This window comes from Equus przewalskii, chromosome 8 (genome assembly GCF_037783145.1).
Source record: "Equus przewalskii isolate Varuska chromosome 8, EquPr2, whole genome shotgun sequence".
NCBI lineage: Eukaryota > Metazoa > Chordata > Mammalia > Perissodactyla > Equidae > Equus > Equus przewalskii.
The window spans coordinates 84,842,247-84,858,754 of record NC_091838.1 but is presented as its reverse complement, the minus strand read 5'-3'; the positions used below and the strand labels follow the sequence as shown (position 1 = coordinate 84,858,754).

Below are 16,508 nucleotides of genomic sequence, written 5' to 3'. Positions count from 1 at the left end.
TATTCGAAAATTCTTATTTGCGAGTTCGCCTGTATGAAGAGGAACACAGAAGGGCAAGAAGGGCGTGCTGACTGGAGCGATGAGGCCAGAGCGCGGCCCTGGGGACCGCGAGGTGCCGGGGCGGGTCCCGCTGCGCTCAAACACCCACTCCCGGGACTGAGCAGAGACGTGGCAGCGACGACCAGGCTCCGACCGCCAGCCCACCAGCCCACCAGCTTCCCGCGCGCATGCAGCTCGCTCAGAGCCGCCCACACGCGGCGCGCCGGCCCACGGCGCCCCCGGAAGTGCGGGGCGGGGCCCGCGCCGCCATTTCCGGCCTCGGCGGTCTTGGCGCAGGTCACCAGCGCAGGCGAGGGCGCCCCCGGGGTGACCCGGAAGAGGCGGGGCGACCCTGCGCGCAGCTCGGTCCCGCCCCTTCCTCCGGCCCCGCCCCCTTCGGGCTCCCCTATTCCCGCGCTGTGGGCGGGGCGGACGGCAGGCAAGAGCTGCGGAGCGTTGGTCGCGGGCGGAGGGGTCGTGGGCGTGGCGCGGGGCGGCGCAGGTCCCCTGGGAGGCGTGGGCGGACCCCGCAGGCCGAGGGGCGTCCAGGCGGGGTCTCGGGAGGTTTCGGCCCGGGTCACGGTGGCCAGGGGCGGCAGCGCGGAGGTTTAAGGGGAGAGCTGCCCGGCGGGGGCTCGGCCCCGAGCGGCCTGGGAGCGCGGGCGAAGCGGCGGCCTGTGCCTGCAGCCCTGGAGGCCAGAGCCGGCGGGCCCGGGAGCCAGCGAGGTCGCAGGACCCTGGAGGCCGGAGGGGAGGCTGTTGGGAGAACTAGCGTGCGACCGCAGGCTGGCCTGCGGGGCGGCGAGGAGACGGGAGGCCGCCCCGAGGGGCTGGGGACGAAGGCGTGAGAAGGCCGGCAGGCTTCTGGCTGCACCTCGGTGGCTCGGGCCCCACTCGCCCCTCCCACGTCCCCTCCCCCTCGTTGGGCGGGCTGGGGGCTGCAGGGCCTGTCCCGGGTGCGCTCTTCGCACCAGCGTGACCCGGGAAGCTGGGCCCCTGGAGCTGCCCCTGTCACCCGCCGGCGCCCGGCCCCACCGGGGCTCTGGCTCTGCCGGTTTTGGGGAGTGTGCGTGTACCCCTGGGCAGTCGGGCACGCGTTGGCTCGTGCTGCAGTGACCTGCCTCTGACCGGTTACTTCTACGGGCGATTTTACTCGTGGCCACAGGTGGCCACTCAGGAACCCATTTCTGCCGTTCTTCACCTGGCCACCCTCCACACCCTTGGGCCATGGGAGTTAATGGGGTGACTTAATGACACTGAATGGTTCTGAGTAGGGGTCCCCTTCCCCTGAGGGTGAGAGAGGGGAGGCCCAGGCCTGAGATCCAGCTTCCCCAGGATGGCAGCGGCGCTTCGGCTTCCATCGCCCCAGGTGAGTTCACCTTTCTCCCTGCCCTGCCTCCTCTGGAGCGGTGAGCCCCGCGCCGGGAGAAGGTCTCCGGGCGGCAGTCCTAGCACCCAAAGAAAGGGTTCTGGGATTGCACTCACGCCCTCCCCCAGGGAGAGGGGCTCTGCTGTCCCCATGGCAAAGAGGGCAGCTGGTGCTCGGGCTGACCGCAGCACGTCTGCCCAGTGGTGCGGCCACCTGTCGTTGCAGAAGGCGGAGCCGCTGACCTTCCAGGATGTGGCCGTGTACTTCTCTCGCGCGGAGGGGCGGCAGCTGGGCCCGGACCAGCGGGCGCTGTACAGGGACGTGATGCTGGAGAACTACGGGCACGTGGCCTCGCTGGGTGAGGCTGTCCCCCGGCCTCGCGGTGGGGGCCTCTAGGGAACTGGAAGGGGGGGGCTGCTTCCGCACTTTGGAGCCCAAAGAGGAGGCTCCTGTCCCTTGTCCCCAGATACCAGTCTGGTCTCCGCGTATTCGCCATGGGAGAGCCTGCCTTGGTCCCAGTTCCAGCGACTTCGCTCTGCGCTGCCCACGCCCACAGCTGTCCCCCAAGGGGTGGGAGGACTGATGAGTGAATTCTCTCTGGGCACTCCCTCAGCCTCTGCCTCCCCTGAGCAACCTCTTTCTCTCCCCCAACAAGCACACACTTTGTGACCCCCCCCCCCCCCCCCCGCCACCGCGAGAGCTCCCCTCCCACCTGCCTAGGGTGCTCCTGCCACTGGGCTTCTCTCCTGGCCTGAAGACCTGGCGGGCAGTGCCCTGCCCCAGCTCCCCAGGCCGCACCAGCTCACCCAAGGCCGTCTCCTCTACAGGACTCCCTGTCCCTAAACCAGAGCTGATCCTCCAGCTGGAGCAAGGCAAAGAGCTGTGGGTCCTGGATCTTCTGGGAGCTGAGGAGCCGGTGGCCTTGAGCAGCTGCAGAACAGGTGAGAGGTGGCAGGCCGGCCCCAGAGACGGTGCTGGTTGGGTGGTGATGCTCACTTCCGCGGGCTTCTGGGTGCAGCCTCAGACACACACAGCAGCCTGTGCTTGTGCAGACAGATGCACATGCTTTAAAGGCTCTATCTTACTGCTTTGCCTTAAAAAACACAGTTCTGATCATTAGGGAAGTTTGCCTTTAGTGTTTTCCTCTGTAGTTAAACAGTTATAAACAGCCTCATTCCCTCTGTCTCTAAATCCCTTCTTACTCTCTTTCTTTAGACAGTGGCTATAGGTTCTCCACCTGGTTCACCTGTAAAATAAACTTCTATCCTTTTTCTCCTCTGTCTCCCAATTTCAGTCAATAGTATTCCTTTTTAAAAAATGTTTACCTTTCTTGAACATGCTTCTACTGCTTGACTTGTCAGCTCTAAATGTTCTCTTTGACTTCCAGTGACCTTGTGTTACTTTGCTTTTTTCTCCTCATTTTTGGTCAGTTGTGTTGTTTCTACATTGTCAAAGCACGTAACACTTCGTCGTTTGTATCCCCTCCTTTGTTAGTGCCTTAGATCTACGGTGAAGTGCACTGTTTGTCCAGGTTCTTTTACCAAAGTTTTCTCCATCGTCTCTTGGTTGGGTGGAGTTTATCTTCTAGTAGTTTATTCAGAAAGGCTCTTGTGAATAATATACCCACAGTTTGGGCATATTCAAAGTTGGTTATATGAAGCCTTTAGTTTCTAAAAGTAGAAGCTTTGATTGATTTGAGATATTTCTTCTCATAGGTAATTAAAGTTATAAATCGTCCTCTAAGCACAGCTTTAGATGCATCCCACAAATTTTTAATATGTTGTAGTATTTTTATCACTTAGTTGAAAATATTACCTAATGTTTCTCATGTTTCTTCTTTGACCCAATGATTATTTAGACATGTGTTGTTTAATTCCCAAATCGTTGATGTTTCCTAGTTCTTATTGTTATTAATTTGTAATTTAATTCTGTTGCAGTCAAGAACATCCTCTGTATGACTTCATTCTTTTTACATTTATTTGCTATTGTTTTATGACCCCAAGTTTGTCCTATCCTGGTACTTTGGTCTGTCATGTGTGCTTATAAAGAATGGGTGTCCAGCTGTTATGTGGTTTTATAAATGTCAATTAAGTGGAGGTGTTGGTGGCATTGTTCACATCCTCTATGTCTTTGGGGATTTTTCGTCTAGTTACTCTTTCAGTTGCTAAGAGAGGGGTGTTAAAATATCCAATATGATTGTGGAATTATCTGTTCCTCCCTTTAATTTTTTCCATGTTTCTTTCATGTATTTTGAAGCTGTGTTAATGGGCTCATTCACATTTATGATTATCCTTATAAAGTGTTTCTCTTTATCTCTGGTAATAAATTTGCTCTGAAATATATTTTATCTGACACTAACCTAGTGACTCCAGCCATCTTATGCCTGCTGTTAACAAGGTATATCTCTTCCATCCGTTTAATTTCAGCCTAGCCATGTCTTCAGACTTTAAGTGAATCTCTTGTAGACAGCAGGGAGTTGGGTCTTGTTTTTGAATCCATCTTTACAATCCTTGTCTTTCACTTGGAGTGTTCAGCCCATTAATATTTAATATAATTATTGATCTGGTTCAGAAAGGCATTTGTGAATAGCATTTTTTTTTATTTTATAGCTATCTCCTCTATTTTGTGTTCCTCTATTCCTCTCTCGCCTTTATTTGGGTTATTTGAACATTTTTTAGAATTCCCTTTTAATATTCCTATCTGCTTTTTAAGTAATCTTTTTGCATTTTTTATACTGATTTTCCTAGAGATTAAATAGTCATACTTAAGTTTTTGCAGTCTAATTACAGTTCATTATGTACTACTTCACATAAAATCCAGAAATTTTGCAACCATCCCCCCACCCTTTATGTTACAGTTGTTATATGTAATATATCAGTATATATTTTTAAACTCTACAAGAAAATGTCATGTTTAGTTTCAAACAGTTATGTAGTTTACAAAAAATTAAGAGGAAAAAGGCCAAAAAATAGTCTTTCGAATTCTCCCCAATATTTTTTGTGTCCACTGCTCTTCATTCCTCTCTGATGACCTGAGTTTCTACCAGGTGTCATTTCCCTTCAACCTGAAGACCTTCCTTTAGCATTTCTTGTGGTGCTCATCTGCTGGGTCAATTCTCTTGGTTTTCTTCTACATGAAATGTGTGCGTTTTGCTTTCATTCCTCAGTGATATTTTCTTTGGATCTAGAAATCTGGATTCACAGAGGGTTTTTTTGGTTTTTTTCACTCAGCACTTTAAAGATCTTGTTTCACTGTCTCCTGGCCTCCATGGTTTTTGATGAGGAGTCAGCCATTAATTGCATCATTGTTTCTCTGTATGTAATAGGTTGTTCTTCTGCTTTCAAGATTTGCTCTTTATGTTTGATTTTCAACAGTTTGACTATGATGTGCCTCAGTATGGGCTTCTTTGTGGTTATTCTGTGTGATGTTGTTTAGCGTCTCAGTTCTGCAAATTTCTGTCTTTAATCAAATTTGGGAAATTTGTGCCATTATATCTTCAAATTTCCTTCTCCACTGTACTCTCTCTGGTCTCCTGAGATTTCAATTACACATATGTTTGACCATTTGATATCATCTTACAGGTCCCTAAGGCTCTGTTTATTATTTTTAAAGTCTTTTTTGTCTATGTTCTTCAAATAATTTCTATTAATCTAGATTCAAGTTCACTTACTCTTTCCTTTGTCATGTCCATTTGGCTCTTAAGTCCATGAGTGAATTTTTAAATTTATAAAGTGTATTTTTGAGTTATAAAAGGTGCATTTGTTCTTTTTTATTGTTTATATTTCTCTGCCGAGACTCTCACTTCCATGAGATTTTCATGTTTTGTTTTACTTCATTGAGTATAATTACAATAGCTGCTTTAAAATCCTTGTCTGTTAATTCTAACATCTGGTTCATTTCAGGGGTCGACTTTGCTGATTTTCTTTTCTCATGAAAATGTGTTGTGTTTTCTTGGTTGTGTGTTGGCTAATTTTGGAGTGGAGATTCTGGATTCTATTATTTTCCCCTGATGAGTGTTGTTTTCTTTATTTCAACAGCTGATTTTCTTGGCTGGGCTTGAACTGAAAACTTTGTTTCCTATGCAGCGTCTCTGGTGTCTTCAAGTCATTTGTTCTTAGCTGGGCTGCTTTGAGTGTGTCCCGTGCATGTGTGGTTCAGGCATCAGCCAGGGATGTGGGCGTAAAGAGTTTGGGGCGCCCCTTTTTGGCTCTTTCCTTCCCAGGAATCTTCCATTATGTTTAGAGTTCGCAGTGCCTGGCCGCTCGTTTCTGGCTTCCCAGGCCAGGAAGGCTGTGTGTTTTTCCAGCTGTGCCCCTGCCTCTTGGCGTGGCAAGGCTGCATTTAGCCTCAGGGTATGAGCTATGGAAGAGAACTTACTCTGTTGCCCCCTCGCCCCTCCTCTGAGTGAGTGTGCACCCCCACCAGCACACATCAGCTTCACCCCAGTACCTTCAGATGGTTGCTTTTTTGTGTTATGTCCTGGTTTTATGGCTGCTTCCTCAGTGGGTGGGGGAGGTGGTCCAGTAGCATCTTTGTCCGTCATACTCAGAAGCAGAAGCCATATGTGGCCTTTACACTTGAAAGACAGCCGACTGGCTGTAAAATCTTTGGCTCACATTTTCTTTCCTTAAATAACTTGGAGGTCTTGTTCCACCATCTTCTGGCATCAAATAAACTGACTCCAACCTGTCTTCTTTCTCTCATAAATGACTTGGCCTCTTCGCCTGCATGCTCCACTAAATTCTTTGTCTCTGAAGCCCAGGGTTTTTACTAGGGCGTGGCTCAGTGCTGCTTGCTCTGGGTCAGGTTGCCCTCTCAAGGTGTAGCTTCAGGTATTTCACTTCAGAGAAGCATTCTTGAATTACAGGTTAAGTTGTCCTGGCTGTAAGTGCTTGGCCTGTTCCATTTATTTAGTGTTCTTCGGAGACTCCAGCCATGTACACATTGGGTCTCCTTTGTCTGTCTGCTACATCCATCATTTTCTCTACGATCCTTGAAAGATTTATTTATTTCTGTGTCTTGCATAGTGTCTGTTCTCCCTGTGTTGCTTCACTAAAATTTTTTCTTTCCCTCTCGCCCTCCACCTCCAACTCTGTCAGTCCATTCTCTGCCTCTTCTCTGGCCCTCACCTCCTAGAGCCTGGCCATCTCTTCTTTGGTTCTGGTATTTCTGCTTGTGGATTCCTTCACAGCTTTAAATTTTCCTTTGTCTTTTAATTTGTGTTGGCATGTAAGGTTACAATTTTCGTTTGCTTCATGATAATATTTTTCTGATGACTTTTCACTGGCTTGGGAAGGTTGGGTTGCTCTTTTTCATCTGTTCTCTTATTCTTTATGGCTTTGTGAAGACATGAGAAGATTCAGAACTAAACTTTGTTCCTACTGAGACCTGATATTGAGATCCAAATTTACGATTTTATATTTCCTTCTAGGTTGGTGTGGGGAGAAGGGTCTATGTCTTTCTCCACAATTACCCATTTAGATGCTTGAATTTTGTAAATGTCCCATGATGTTTCTTCTAATCTATTTTCATCTTCATGTTGTCTATTTTATTTACATGTTATCTGTCACTTAGCCAATATTTTAGTATAATGAACCTCTGTGGGATTTTTTTATTGATGTGGGCTTAAGTAACATTCTGTCAACATTCCTGTTACATGCAAGCAAATGATTATTACCAGTAGTAATGTTACTTAGTATAATTTGCTTTTGAGGTCCAGTAGGTTGTAACGTTCAGTCTGATGCATTTGGCCAACGTTTTCTTTTTGCTATGACCTGCCAATCATACATACATTCTGGATTCTTTAGGATTTATATGAAGTGCTTTCCCCTCAACATCTTCTTATGAAACTTCTCACCATACGTTACAGTTGAAAGAATTTTATAGTGAACGCTTGTATACCCGCCCCCTGGATCCTGCCTTTGACATTTGCCTGTGCTGGATGAGCACATGTCCACTGGTCTCCCTATCCACTTAGTCTCTTGTTGCTTTTCAAAGTAAATTGAGACATCAGTTCACTTTCTTTAAATACATGTGTATCATTAATTGGAGATGAGTATTTCTTAACAGTTTTTTCTTTTGAGGTAAAATTTACATAAGCAAAATGTACAAATCTTAAGTGTAAATTTGCTGTTTTAACAAATAGATGCATCTATGTAAACCAAACCTCTGTCAAGACATAAAAGGCCCTCATCACCCAGCAAGTTCCCTTGTGCTGTGCGTTTCACTGAGGGCACATGTCTTCACTGGCTAGGGGAAAATTAAGAGCTGAATAGTTTTATGTAGCCATGGTTCTAATGGCCACTGTTTTGTGGTAATTTTGACTAAATCGTCACTTAGCTGTTCGAAACTCGTAGTGGAGTTAGGCTGTTATACATGGTTAGTGCCGCACTTAGAACAAGGCGCCCAGTGTGGCGTTTAGCTCTGCAGTCCAGGTGCCACATGGGTCCTCTCAGGTGAGATCTGCCCTCAGGGTTCGTGGGAAGACTCGGAGTCCTGTCTGGGTCGGAGGAAGGAGAATGGGTGCAGCCCAGGAGACACGGTGGGTGCGATGGTGCCCCTGCCAGAGGGGCGGCGCCCGCAGAGTGGCCGGGGGTCGGCCTTCCGGTCTGATGGGAAGAGGTGATTGCTTGTGTTGGGGTTTCTCCTGCAAAAGAGCGCGCAGGTGTCCTGCTTTAAAAGTAATTACCCCACGTCCGCTGGGGGCGGGGCTGCGCAGGCTGAACCTGGTGAGCCTCGGACGCAGGAGAGGAGGCCGCTCCGCCCCGGAGGGCGTCCTCTGGGGACCGCGGCCCGTTCTCGCCCGCGGGGCGGCTCGGGCGGTGCCTGCGCGTGCGCTCTGCTCCCGGCTGCGCTCGATCGCGGGGACCTGGGGTCGCCCTTGGGCGGCCTGCGCCTCGTCCTGCTCCGCGCTGATTTCGTCCCTCGGGTGCTGTCCTACCCCCGGCGGCCGCGGGTGGCAGCAGAGCCCTGCGATGCCGCGCATCCCCCTGTCCCCTCTCCGGTCCGGCGGGCGTGGGCGCGGTGCTGTCGCTCTCACCGCGGACCGGCGAGTGTCCGGGCGGGGTCGCCCCGGGGCCAGGCCGCAGCGTTGGGACCGTGGTACCTGCGCTGTTTACCTGCGAGGTCTCGGGGGAGGGAAGATTGCGACGGCGCGAGAGCTGGTTTTAAACTTGCTTTTTCGTTGACTGCAGACATCAGGGAGGAACCTAGTGTCTGCCAGGAAATCTGTGTGATCGCTAAAAGGAGAGCGTGGGAACAGTGACGGGGGAGATGTGGAGATTTTTCCCAGTCTCTCTCTTGACTTTCCTAACAAGGAGCTTACGGTTTAACTCTAATGTTTAAAATTTTTTAATGTAAATATAGGCGTTTATTACCTCAGTTTTGAAGTCTTAAGATTCCTAAATAATGTTAGAATGACAGAAGAAATAACCACATCCTAGCAAAATATAATGAAAAATTAACATTAAGAATCACTAGAGAAGCATCAATTTTTTAAAAATTGTATAAATCTTTAAATTGTACTCAGAAAGATTAACTGGACAAAGTTTATTGGTCTACAGCATTTTACAATATTGTTGGAATTTCTTTGTAATAAGACTCCATTCAAAAGGGCCATTTATTTGTATTTTTATTTTAAAATTTTTATCACAGTTACCAGTAACCCATATTCATGTTGCATTTCCATACAGTAAACCCCAGTTTACATAAGGGTCACTTTGTTATTATTATTAAGCCCAGTTTAAGAAATATAAGCAGTTTTAGCTGTTTTGGTGTAACAGTCTAGGTCTTCACGTGAATTAAAATCACCATATCTGTATTTCATTTTCATATTGTCTGGTAACAGTGCCATTACCATGGGCATAAAAAACAAAGTCACTCTAAAGGCCTTTTAATTTTCCATAGAGATTTTCTCTATTTTAATCTGATGTTTCAGGTAATGACTTTTTCAAACTGAGCAATGTACAATTTCTCATTTTCCTCTATGTATTTTTTATTTCGTATTAAAAATTTCAAATCTTAGTTACATGAGAATTTTAAGGAAAATTATTATCACCTATTTCTGAAAGAGAAAAGTTCAGTCTACAGTGGACTAGCGTTTTTCCCAGCTGTGCCTGACTTCACAGTCTGAGCTCTTCACCATCAGGGAAGTGGTCCGTGGTGCCCATCGTGGGGAGGGGCACCCTGCTCTGTGAAGCCAGGAGAGGAGAGCACATGGATATAATTTCCTCTACCCCATTCCTTTTTCTGTCCTTGACCAATCTTAATATCCAGGAGAGCAAATCTTCTGCCTCCTTGTCTGTCTGTCCACAGTGGAGTCTTACCTGTTCTTGACCCTTTGTGTTTCCATATTAATTTTAGAATCAGCTTGATCAGGTTTGCATTAAATCAGTTTGGGGAGAAGTGGGTATCTTTACAAGCTGAATACCACAACCCATGAACATGTTACATCTCTTTATTTACCTTGGTGGGGTTTTTTTGTTTTTTGTTTGGTGGAGGATTGCCGTGTCCCAACATCCGTGCCCATCTTCCTCTGTTTGGTACGTGGGAAGCCGCCACAGCATGGCTTGATGAGCGATGTATAGGTCCACGCCCAGAATCCAAACCCACAAATTTCAGGCCACCAAAGTGGAACACGCGAACTTAACCACTACACCACTGGGCCGGCCCCTACCTTGGTCTTCTTTAATTTCACTCAGTAATGATTATTTTTCTGTGAGGAGGCCTTTTATCTCTTTGATTAGATTCATGCCTAGGTGTTTGGTGTTTTTCCTATGCTCAAGTAAGTGGTATCTTTCTCTCTCTCTCTTTTTTTTCTGTAAGTTACTTTTATTTCTCCTTTATATTTTAGTCAGGGCAATATATTAATTTTTTCTTGTTTTGTTTTTATTTGGTTTGGTTTGTTTTTTTTGGTGAGGAAGATTGGCCCTGAGCTAACATCTGCTGCCAATTCTCCTCTTTTTGCTGAGGGAGACTGGCCCTGAGCTAACATCCGTGCCCATCTTCCTCTACTTTATATGTGGGATGCCTATGACAGCATGGCTGGCCAAGCGGTGCCATGTCCGCACCTGGGATCCAAACCAGCAAACCCCAGGCCACTGAAATGGAACGTGCGAACTTAACCACTGCACCACCAGGCCGGCCCCCAGCCTATATTCTTTCATATCTGGCTTCTTTCTCTCAAAATTATGTTTTTAAGCCTCATCCATGCTGTTGTGTGCAGTGTGGTTCGTTTGTTCTCACTGCTGTCTCATCGCTTGCATGGGTATGCTGTGATTTAGTCATCCATTCTACTGTTGGTGGGCATTTGGGTGGTTTCCTATTTGGGCTTAAATATCTTTTAATTGTAGTTTTCTAGCTATTACTTTTTTTTTTTAAAGATTGGCACCTGAGCTAACATCTGTTGCCAATCTTCTTTTTTTCTTTTTCTTATTTTTCTCCTCAAAGCCCCCCAGTGCATAGTTGTATATTCTAGTTTTGGATCTTTCCGGTTGTGGCATGTGGGACACCATCTCAGCATGGCTTGATGAGTGGTGCCATGTCCACACCCGGGATCTGAACCGGCAAAACCCTGGGCTGCCGAAGTGAAGCACTCAAATTTAGCCACTCGGCCACGGGTCTGGCCCCTCTAGTTATTTATTTCTATTTTTTGTACATAGAAATGTAGCTAATACTTTGATTTTTTATGCAGCAAACTTGATAAGCTATTATTAATTCTGATAATTTACCTGCGAATGATGATTTCATTTCTTCCTCTCTGATCTTTGACTCCTGTTACATTTCTTTTTGTCTTGTTGCTCTGGCCCAGACAATGCTGAATAGAAAGTGATGGCAGACTATCCAACCTCGAGAGGAACTTTCCACATTCACCATGAAGTGTGGTGTCTGTTGTAGGTGTTTTTGTAGATGCCAATTTGATATTAAGGAAGTTTCCTTCTGGTCATAGTTCTCTAAAAATTTGGGTTTTTTTTTAAATCAGAAATTGATGTTGAATTTTGTCATAAATCCTTTCTGCGTCTATTGACAACCATATGATTTTTCTTCCCTTTTCTGTAAGTATGGAGAGTTATATTGATAGATTTTTACTAAATTTGCATTCCTGAAATAAACCGAACTTGTTATCCTTGTTGTGTGTTACTGGTTTTGTCTTATTAATGTTTTAATTAGGGTTTTTGCATCTATAATTGTGAGTGAGATTGGCCTGAAATTTCCCTTTCTCATATTGCTGTTGTCAGGTTGTGGTATCAAGTTGAATTAACCTCACAAAAGGAATTGGGTCATATACTACCTCTTCCTATTTTCTGGATGTAACTGATCAAGAATAAAAGAGAAAAGGAACAAATAACCAAAGTGAAAAAGGAGCCATCAACACACATACTACAAACAGATAAAAAGATCCTTTGAACACATTTATGTGAAAAATTTTGAACATGAAGATAAAATGTATAAATATCCTAGAAAAGTACGATTTATCAAAATTGGCAGAAGAAAAGGTTAACTACATAATCCTATAAGTATTTAAAAAATTGGCTCAGTAATTTAAAACCCTTCCTCAGAAAACACTAAGCCCAGATGGCTTCGCCAACTGGTACTAAACATGCAAGGAAGAAACAGCTCCTATCTTACCGTGTATGTTTTCAATAAAAGTTGGTTTATGCAGTATATATAGTTTGAGAATGTGATTTTTACTTTATAATAGATCTTGGACTTTTAATTATAAATTCTTCTGTTATATAATTTTAATGGCAGAATGGTGTCCCATCATATGAATAGTCTATACCAGGTTTAACCATCCCTAGTTTTTGGACCTTTGGGTTGTTTCTTGTTTTCCTACAATTAAAAAGGGCTTTCCGTGACTGTCATAGTCACCGTGTCTTTGTGTGTATGACTGTCCACTTAGGAAAAACTGCTAGATGCATAATTTTGACAAAGGATGTGTGATATATCAATTCTTTTGGTACATATTTCCAGATTTCTCTTTAAAAAGTCATGTTTATTTACAGTCCCAGCCACAGTAAAAGACAGTGATTGTTTCTTTGGTTCTTATTAACACTGGGTATTATCTTTAAGTACTTGGAATAAAGTTAAAGTTCTTGAGCTTTTGTAGGACCTCATGTTCTGTTGCTGCCCATCTTGCTGCTCTCTCCTCGCTCTTCTTGTTCCAGCCATAGTGAGATTCTTTCAATTGTTGGACCTGATCGTTGTCACATAGCACATCCAGGTCCTCGTGTCTGCCACTGCTAGGTGTTAATTTCAGGTTTTAGCCTAAACCTCACTTATTCCCAGAGGTCTTCTCTGACCGTATAGACCAGCTGGGAGCCAGTCTTCTTGACTGTGATATTCCTTACCTAGTATGTGCCTGGCCTTCTAAATATTTGTTGAATTCTAAGTATTTTCTGAATGGATTAATTTGCCAATTTATAGGTGAAAAATAATTTGTTTTAATCTCTATTTCTTGATTACTAATGAACTTAAAATATTTTATCCTGTTGATTGGCCATGTTTACTTCTTAGTTCTTCCTACCACTTATTTTCCTATTGGAGTGTCTACCTTTTGCATGACAGTTTGTAGGAGCTTTTAACATATTATGGATATTGTCCCTGATAGATGGTTTCTCTGGTAATTTTTTTATGTTTTGTGTAACAGATTCTAAGATTGGGACTGCGAAGGAACTATTCATTCTAAACCAGAAATGTTCTGAAGAAGTAAAAGCCCCAGAATCGACATCAAGAAGATTATCAAGGGATAACCCACAGGCACCCAAGTTGCAGGAAGCTTTGGGCTGTAAGAGTCAACTAGAAGGATACCTGGGAAATTCTGATGGGCAGACTTTGAAGAAACCCCAACTTCTCGAGAGAGTTTTTAGGAAAGAAACTGTTATGTGTAGGGCAAGCTGTCCAGGAGAAAAAAACCAGGAGAGTGGTGCATTTGATAGAAACTTGAATCTGGGCCAAAATGTTGTGAGACTTCAAAGAAAGAAAACAGGAGAGACAGCCTTTAAATGTGGTACATGCAGCAAAACCTTCAGATATAACTCAGACCTAACTAGGCATCAGAGAAGTCACAGTGGAGAAAAACCTTATGCATGTGGTCAGTGTGGACGAGCTTTTACTCACAGCTCAAGCCTTATTCTGCACCATCGAGTTCACACTGGAAATAAACCATTTAAATGTAATGAATGTGGGAAAACCTTTGGCCTCAATTCCCACCTCCTCCTCCATCAGAGAATTCATACTGGAGAAAAACCTTTTGGGTGCAGTGAATGTGGGAAGGCTTTCAGTCGAAGCTCCACTCTTTTTCAACATCGTATAATTCACACGGGAGAGAAGCCGTACAAATGTAATGAATGTGGAAGAGCCTTCAGCCAGAGCCCACAGTTAACACAGCATCAGAGAATTCACACTGGTGAGAGACCCCATGCGTGCAGTCAGTGTGGGAAGGCCTTCAGTCGGAGTTCAAGCCTTATTCAACACCAAAGGATTCACACTGGAGAGAAGCCCCATAAATGTAATCAGTGTGGGAAGGCCTTCAGTCAGAGCTCCAGCCTGTTTCTCCATCATCGGGTTCACACTGGAGAGAAGCCCTATGTATGTAATGAATGTGGCCGAGCCTTTGGCTTTAACTCTCACCTCACTGAGCACGTCAGGATTCACACTGGAGAAAAACCCTATGTTTGCAATGAGTGCGGCAAAGCCTTTAGTCGTAGTTCAACTCTTGTTCAGCATCGGAGAGTTCACACTGGGGAGAAACCCTATCAGTGCGTTGAATGTGGGAAAGCCTTCAGTCAGAGCTCACAACTCACCCTACACCGCAGAGTTCACACTGGAGAGAAACCCTATGACTGTGGTGGCTGTGGGAAAGCCTTCAGCCGGAGGTCAGCCCTCACTCAGCATCAGAGAATTCATACTGGAGAGAACCCTCGTGAAAGCAGAAAAAGTGGCCCAGCCTTTGTTCATGGGTCCAGCCTTAGGCCACACAGACAGATTCTAACTGGAGAGAAACACTCTGTGTGTGATGGACGTGGCAGAGCCTTCAGCCATGGCACAAACCTTGTTCTGCATTGGATGATTCAAGCTGGTGAGAAATCCTTTGGGTGTAATGAATGTGGAAAACCTCCCACCTCACAGCCCATTGAACATCAGAAAATTCATGCTAGGCAGAAGCCCTATAAGTGTCATGGGTGTGGAAAAGCCTTCAGTCAGGGTGCAACCCTTATTGAATGTCAGGTAACTCACACCAGTGCAAGACCTTATCATTGTCCCTCAGCCAGAGCTTACAACTCACCCCGCATTATCGAACTCATGTGGGAGAGAAACCTCCTTTAAATGATGAATCTGAAAGATACTTTATTCATATCAAAAAGGTTTTCCAAAAAAGACATTTTTAATGTGATAAATGTGGGAAACAATTTAGCAATTGTTCATTTTATGTTGGATAGGATGGCATCATGAAAGTCAAATAAGAAGGTCTAAATATTACTAGCAAAGCTAACAATTCAGATGACTATTAAGTCATTAAATTCCAAAGTAAACGTAATAGAATTCATTCTGGAAAGTGACAGTGTCTGTGCAGAGGTTACTGTTGTGCTAGAAGGTGACCTCTGTGCTCAAGTTGCCACCAGGAACTGATGGTGAATGAACGGAGGCCATGAAAATTGAGCTCGCTCAGTTCTGTGTCAACCCAACCTGATGTATTCTGCTCAGCTCTGCTTTCCTGCCTAAGCCCAGGCTTGTGGCTGAGATTGTCTAGTTTCAGTCCTACACACCTGCTTCCACGTGAGCACAGAGAACCTTGCCCCTTGGGCACATTCAAGCCGTATTTCCCACCGTCAGGATGGTCTGGCTCATCCCCCAACCACCCCACAGAGGAACTGCAGGTCGGAGTCCCTTCCTTGCATGGAACCCCAGTGTTGCATTTGTGAAACCAAGTTTGTTTATTTTTTTCATCCTAAAGAGCTCTACGGTTCAGCCAAAGAGGGTACCTCGGGGGCCAGCAAGGCAGGGGGCTGGCAAGTAGCTTTACTTTTGAAAATTCTTATTAAGAAGTCAGGTTTTTTGAGGTATAATTTTCATACAATAAAATTCACCCTTTTTAATGTACAGTTCTATGAGTTTTAACAAAAACATACAGTCGTGTAGCCACGACCACAATCAAAATATAGAATATTTCCATCATCACCCAGAATTCCCTTGTAGTCGACCCCACCTCACCCCCGGCCCCTGGAAGCCACTGGTTTGCTTTCTGTCACTATAGTTTCATGTTTTCAGAATCATTGTGTGTGTGGCCTTTGGGATCTGGCTTTCACTTAACATAATGTGTTGGAGATTCATCCATGATGTTGCGTGTATCAGTGGCTCATTCTCTTTTACTGGCAAGTAGCTTTCTGCTGTAGCAGTTTATCCATTCACCCATGGAAGGGTATTTGGGTTGCTTCCAGTTTGGGGCAACTATGAATAAAGCGGCTGTAAACATCTAAGACAGGCTGTTTTGTGAACCTCACTTTTCAGTTCTCTTGGGCAAACAGCTAGGAGTGGGATACTGGGTCATAGGGTAAGCGTATGTTTAACTTTTATTTTTTTTAATTTTTCCTTCTCCCCAAGGCCCCCCAGTACATAGTTGTATATTTTAGTTGTGGGTCCTTCTAGATGTGGCATGTGGGACGCCCCCTCAGCATGGCTTGATGAGCGGTGCCAGGTCCACGCCCAGGATCTGAACCAGCGAAACCTTGGGCCACTGAAGTGGAGCGCGCGAACTTAACCACTCAGCCACGGGGCCAGCCCCCATGTTTAACTTTTTAAGGAACTGCCAAACTGTTTTTCAAAGTGGTTGTACCATTGACATTCCCATTGGCAACATATAAGAGTTCAGTTGCAGGGCTGGCCCAGTGGTGCAGCAGTTAAGTGCGCACGTTCCGCCTCTCGGGGGCCTGGGGTTCGCCAATTCGGATCCCGGGTGCAGACATGGCACCGCTTGGCATGCTTGGCAGGCGTCCCACATATAAAGTAGAGGAACATGGGCACAGATGTTAGCTCCGGGCCAGTCTTCCTCAGCAAAAAGAGGAGGATTGGCAGCAGTTAGCTCAGGGCTAATCTTCCTCAA

The 16,508-nt window shown here is 45.6% G+C and overlaps 1 protein-coding gene across 1 annotated transcript; it reads left to right on the top strand.

The window, feature by feature from the left end:
- Nucleotides 1-582: 582 nt before the first annotated feature.
- ZNF251 (zinc finger protein 251) lies at nt 583-15,885 on the top strand. Its single transcript, XM_008526202.2, has 4 exons — nt 583-1,408; nt 1,634-1,766; nt 2,236-2,349; nt 13,056-15,885. The coding sequence occupies exons 1-4, from the start codon at nt 1,376-1,378 to the stop codon at nt 14,732-14,734; spliced, it is 1,959 nt and encodes a 652-aa protein (XP_008524424.2). The 5' UTR covers nt 583-1,375; the 3' UTR covers nt 14,735-15,885.
- The last annotated feature ends 623 nt before the right edge of the window (nt 15,886-16,508 follow it).

Coding starts and splice junctions, on each gene's coding strand:
- ZNF251 (XM_008526202.2), top strand. CDS start 1,376: ATGGCAGCGGCGCTTCGGCTTCCATCGCCCCAG. Junction 1,409..1,633: donor TTCGGCTTCCATCGCCCCAG/GTGAGTTCACCT, acceptor CTGTCGTTGCAG/AAGGCGGAGCCGCTGACCTT. Junction 2,350..13,055: donor CTTGAGCAGCTGCAGAACAG/GTGAGAGGTGGC, acceptor TTTGTGTAACAG/ATTCTAAGATTGGGACTGCG.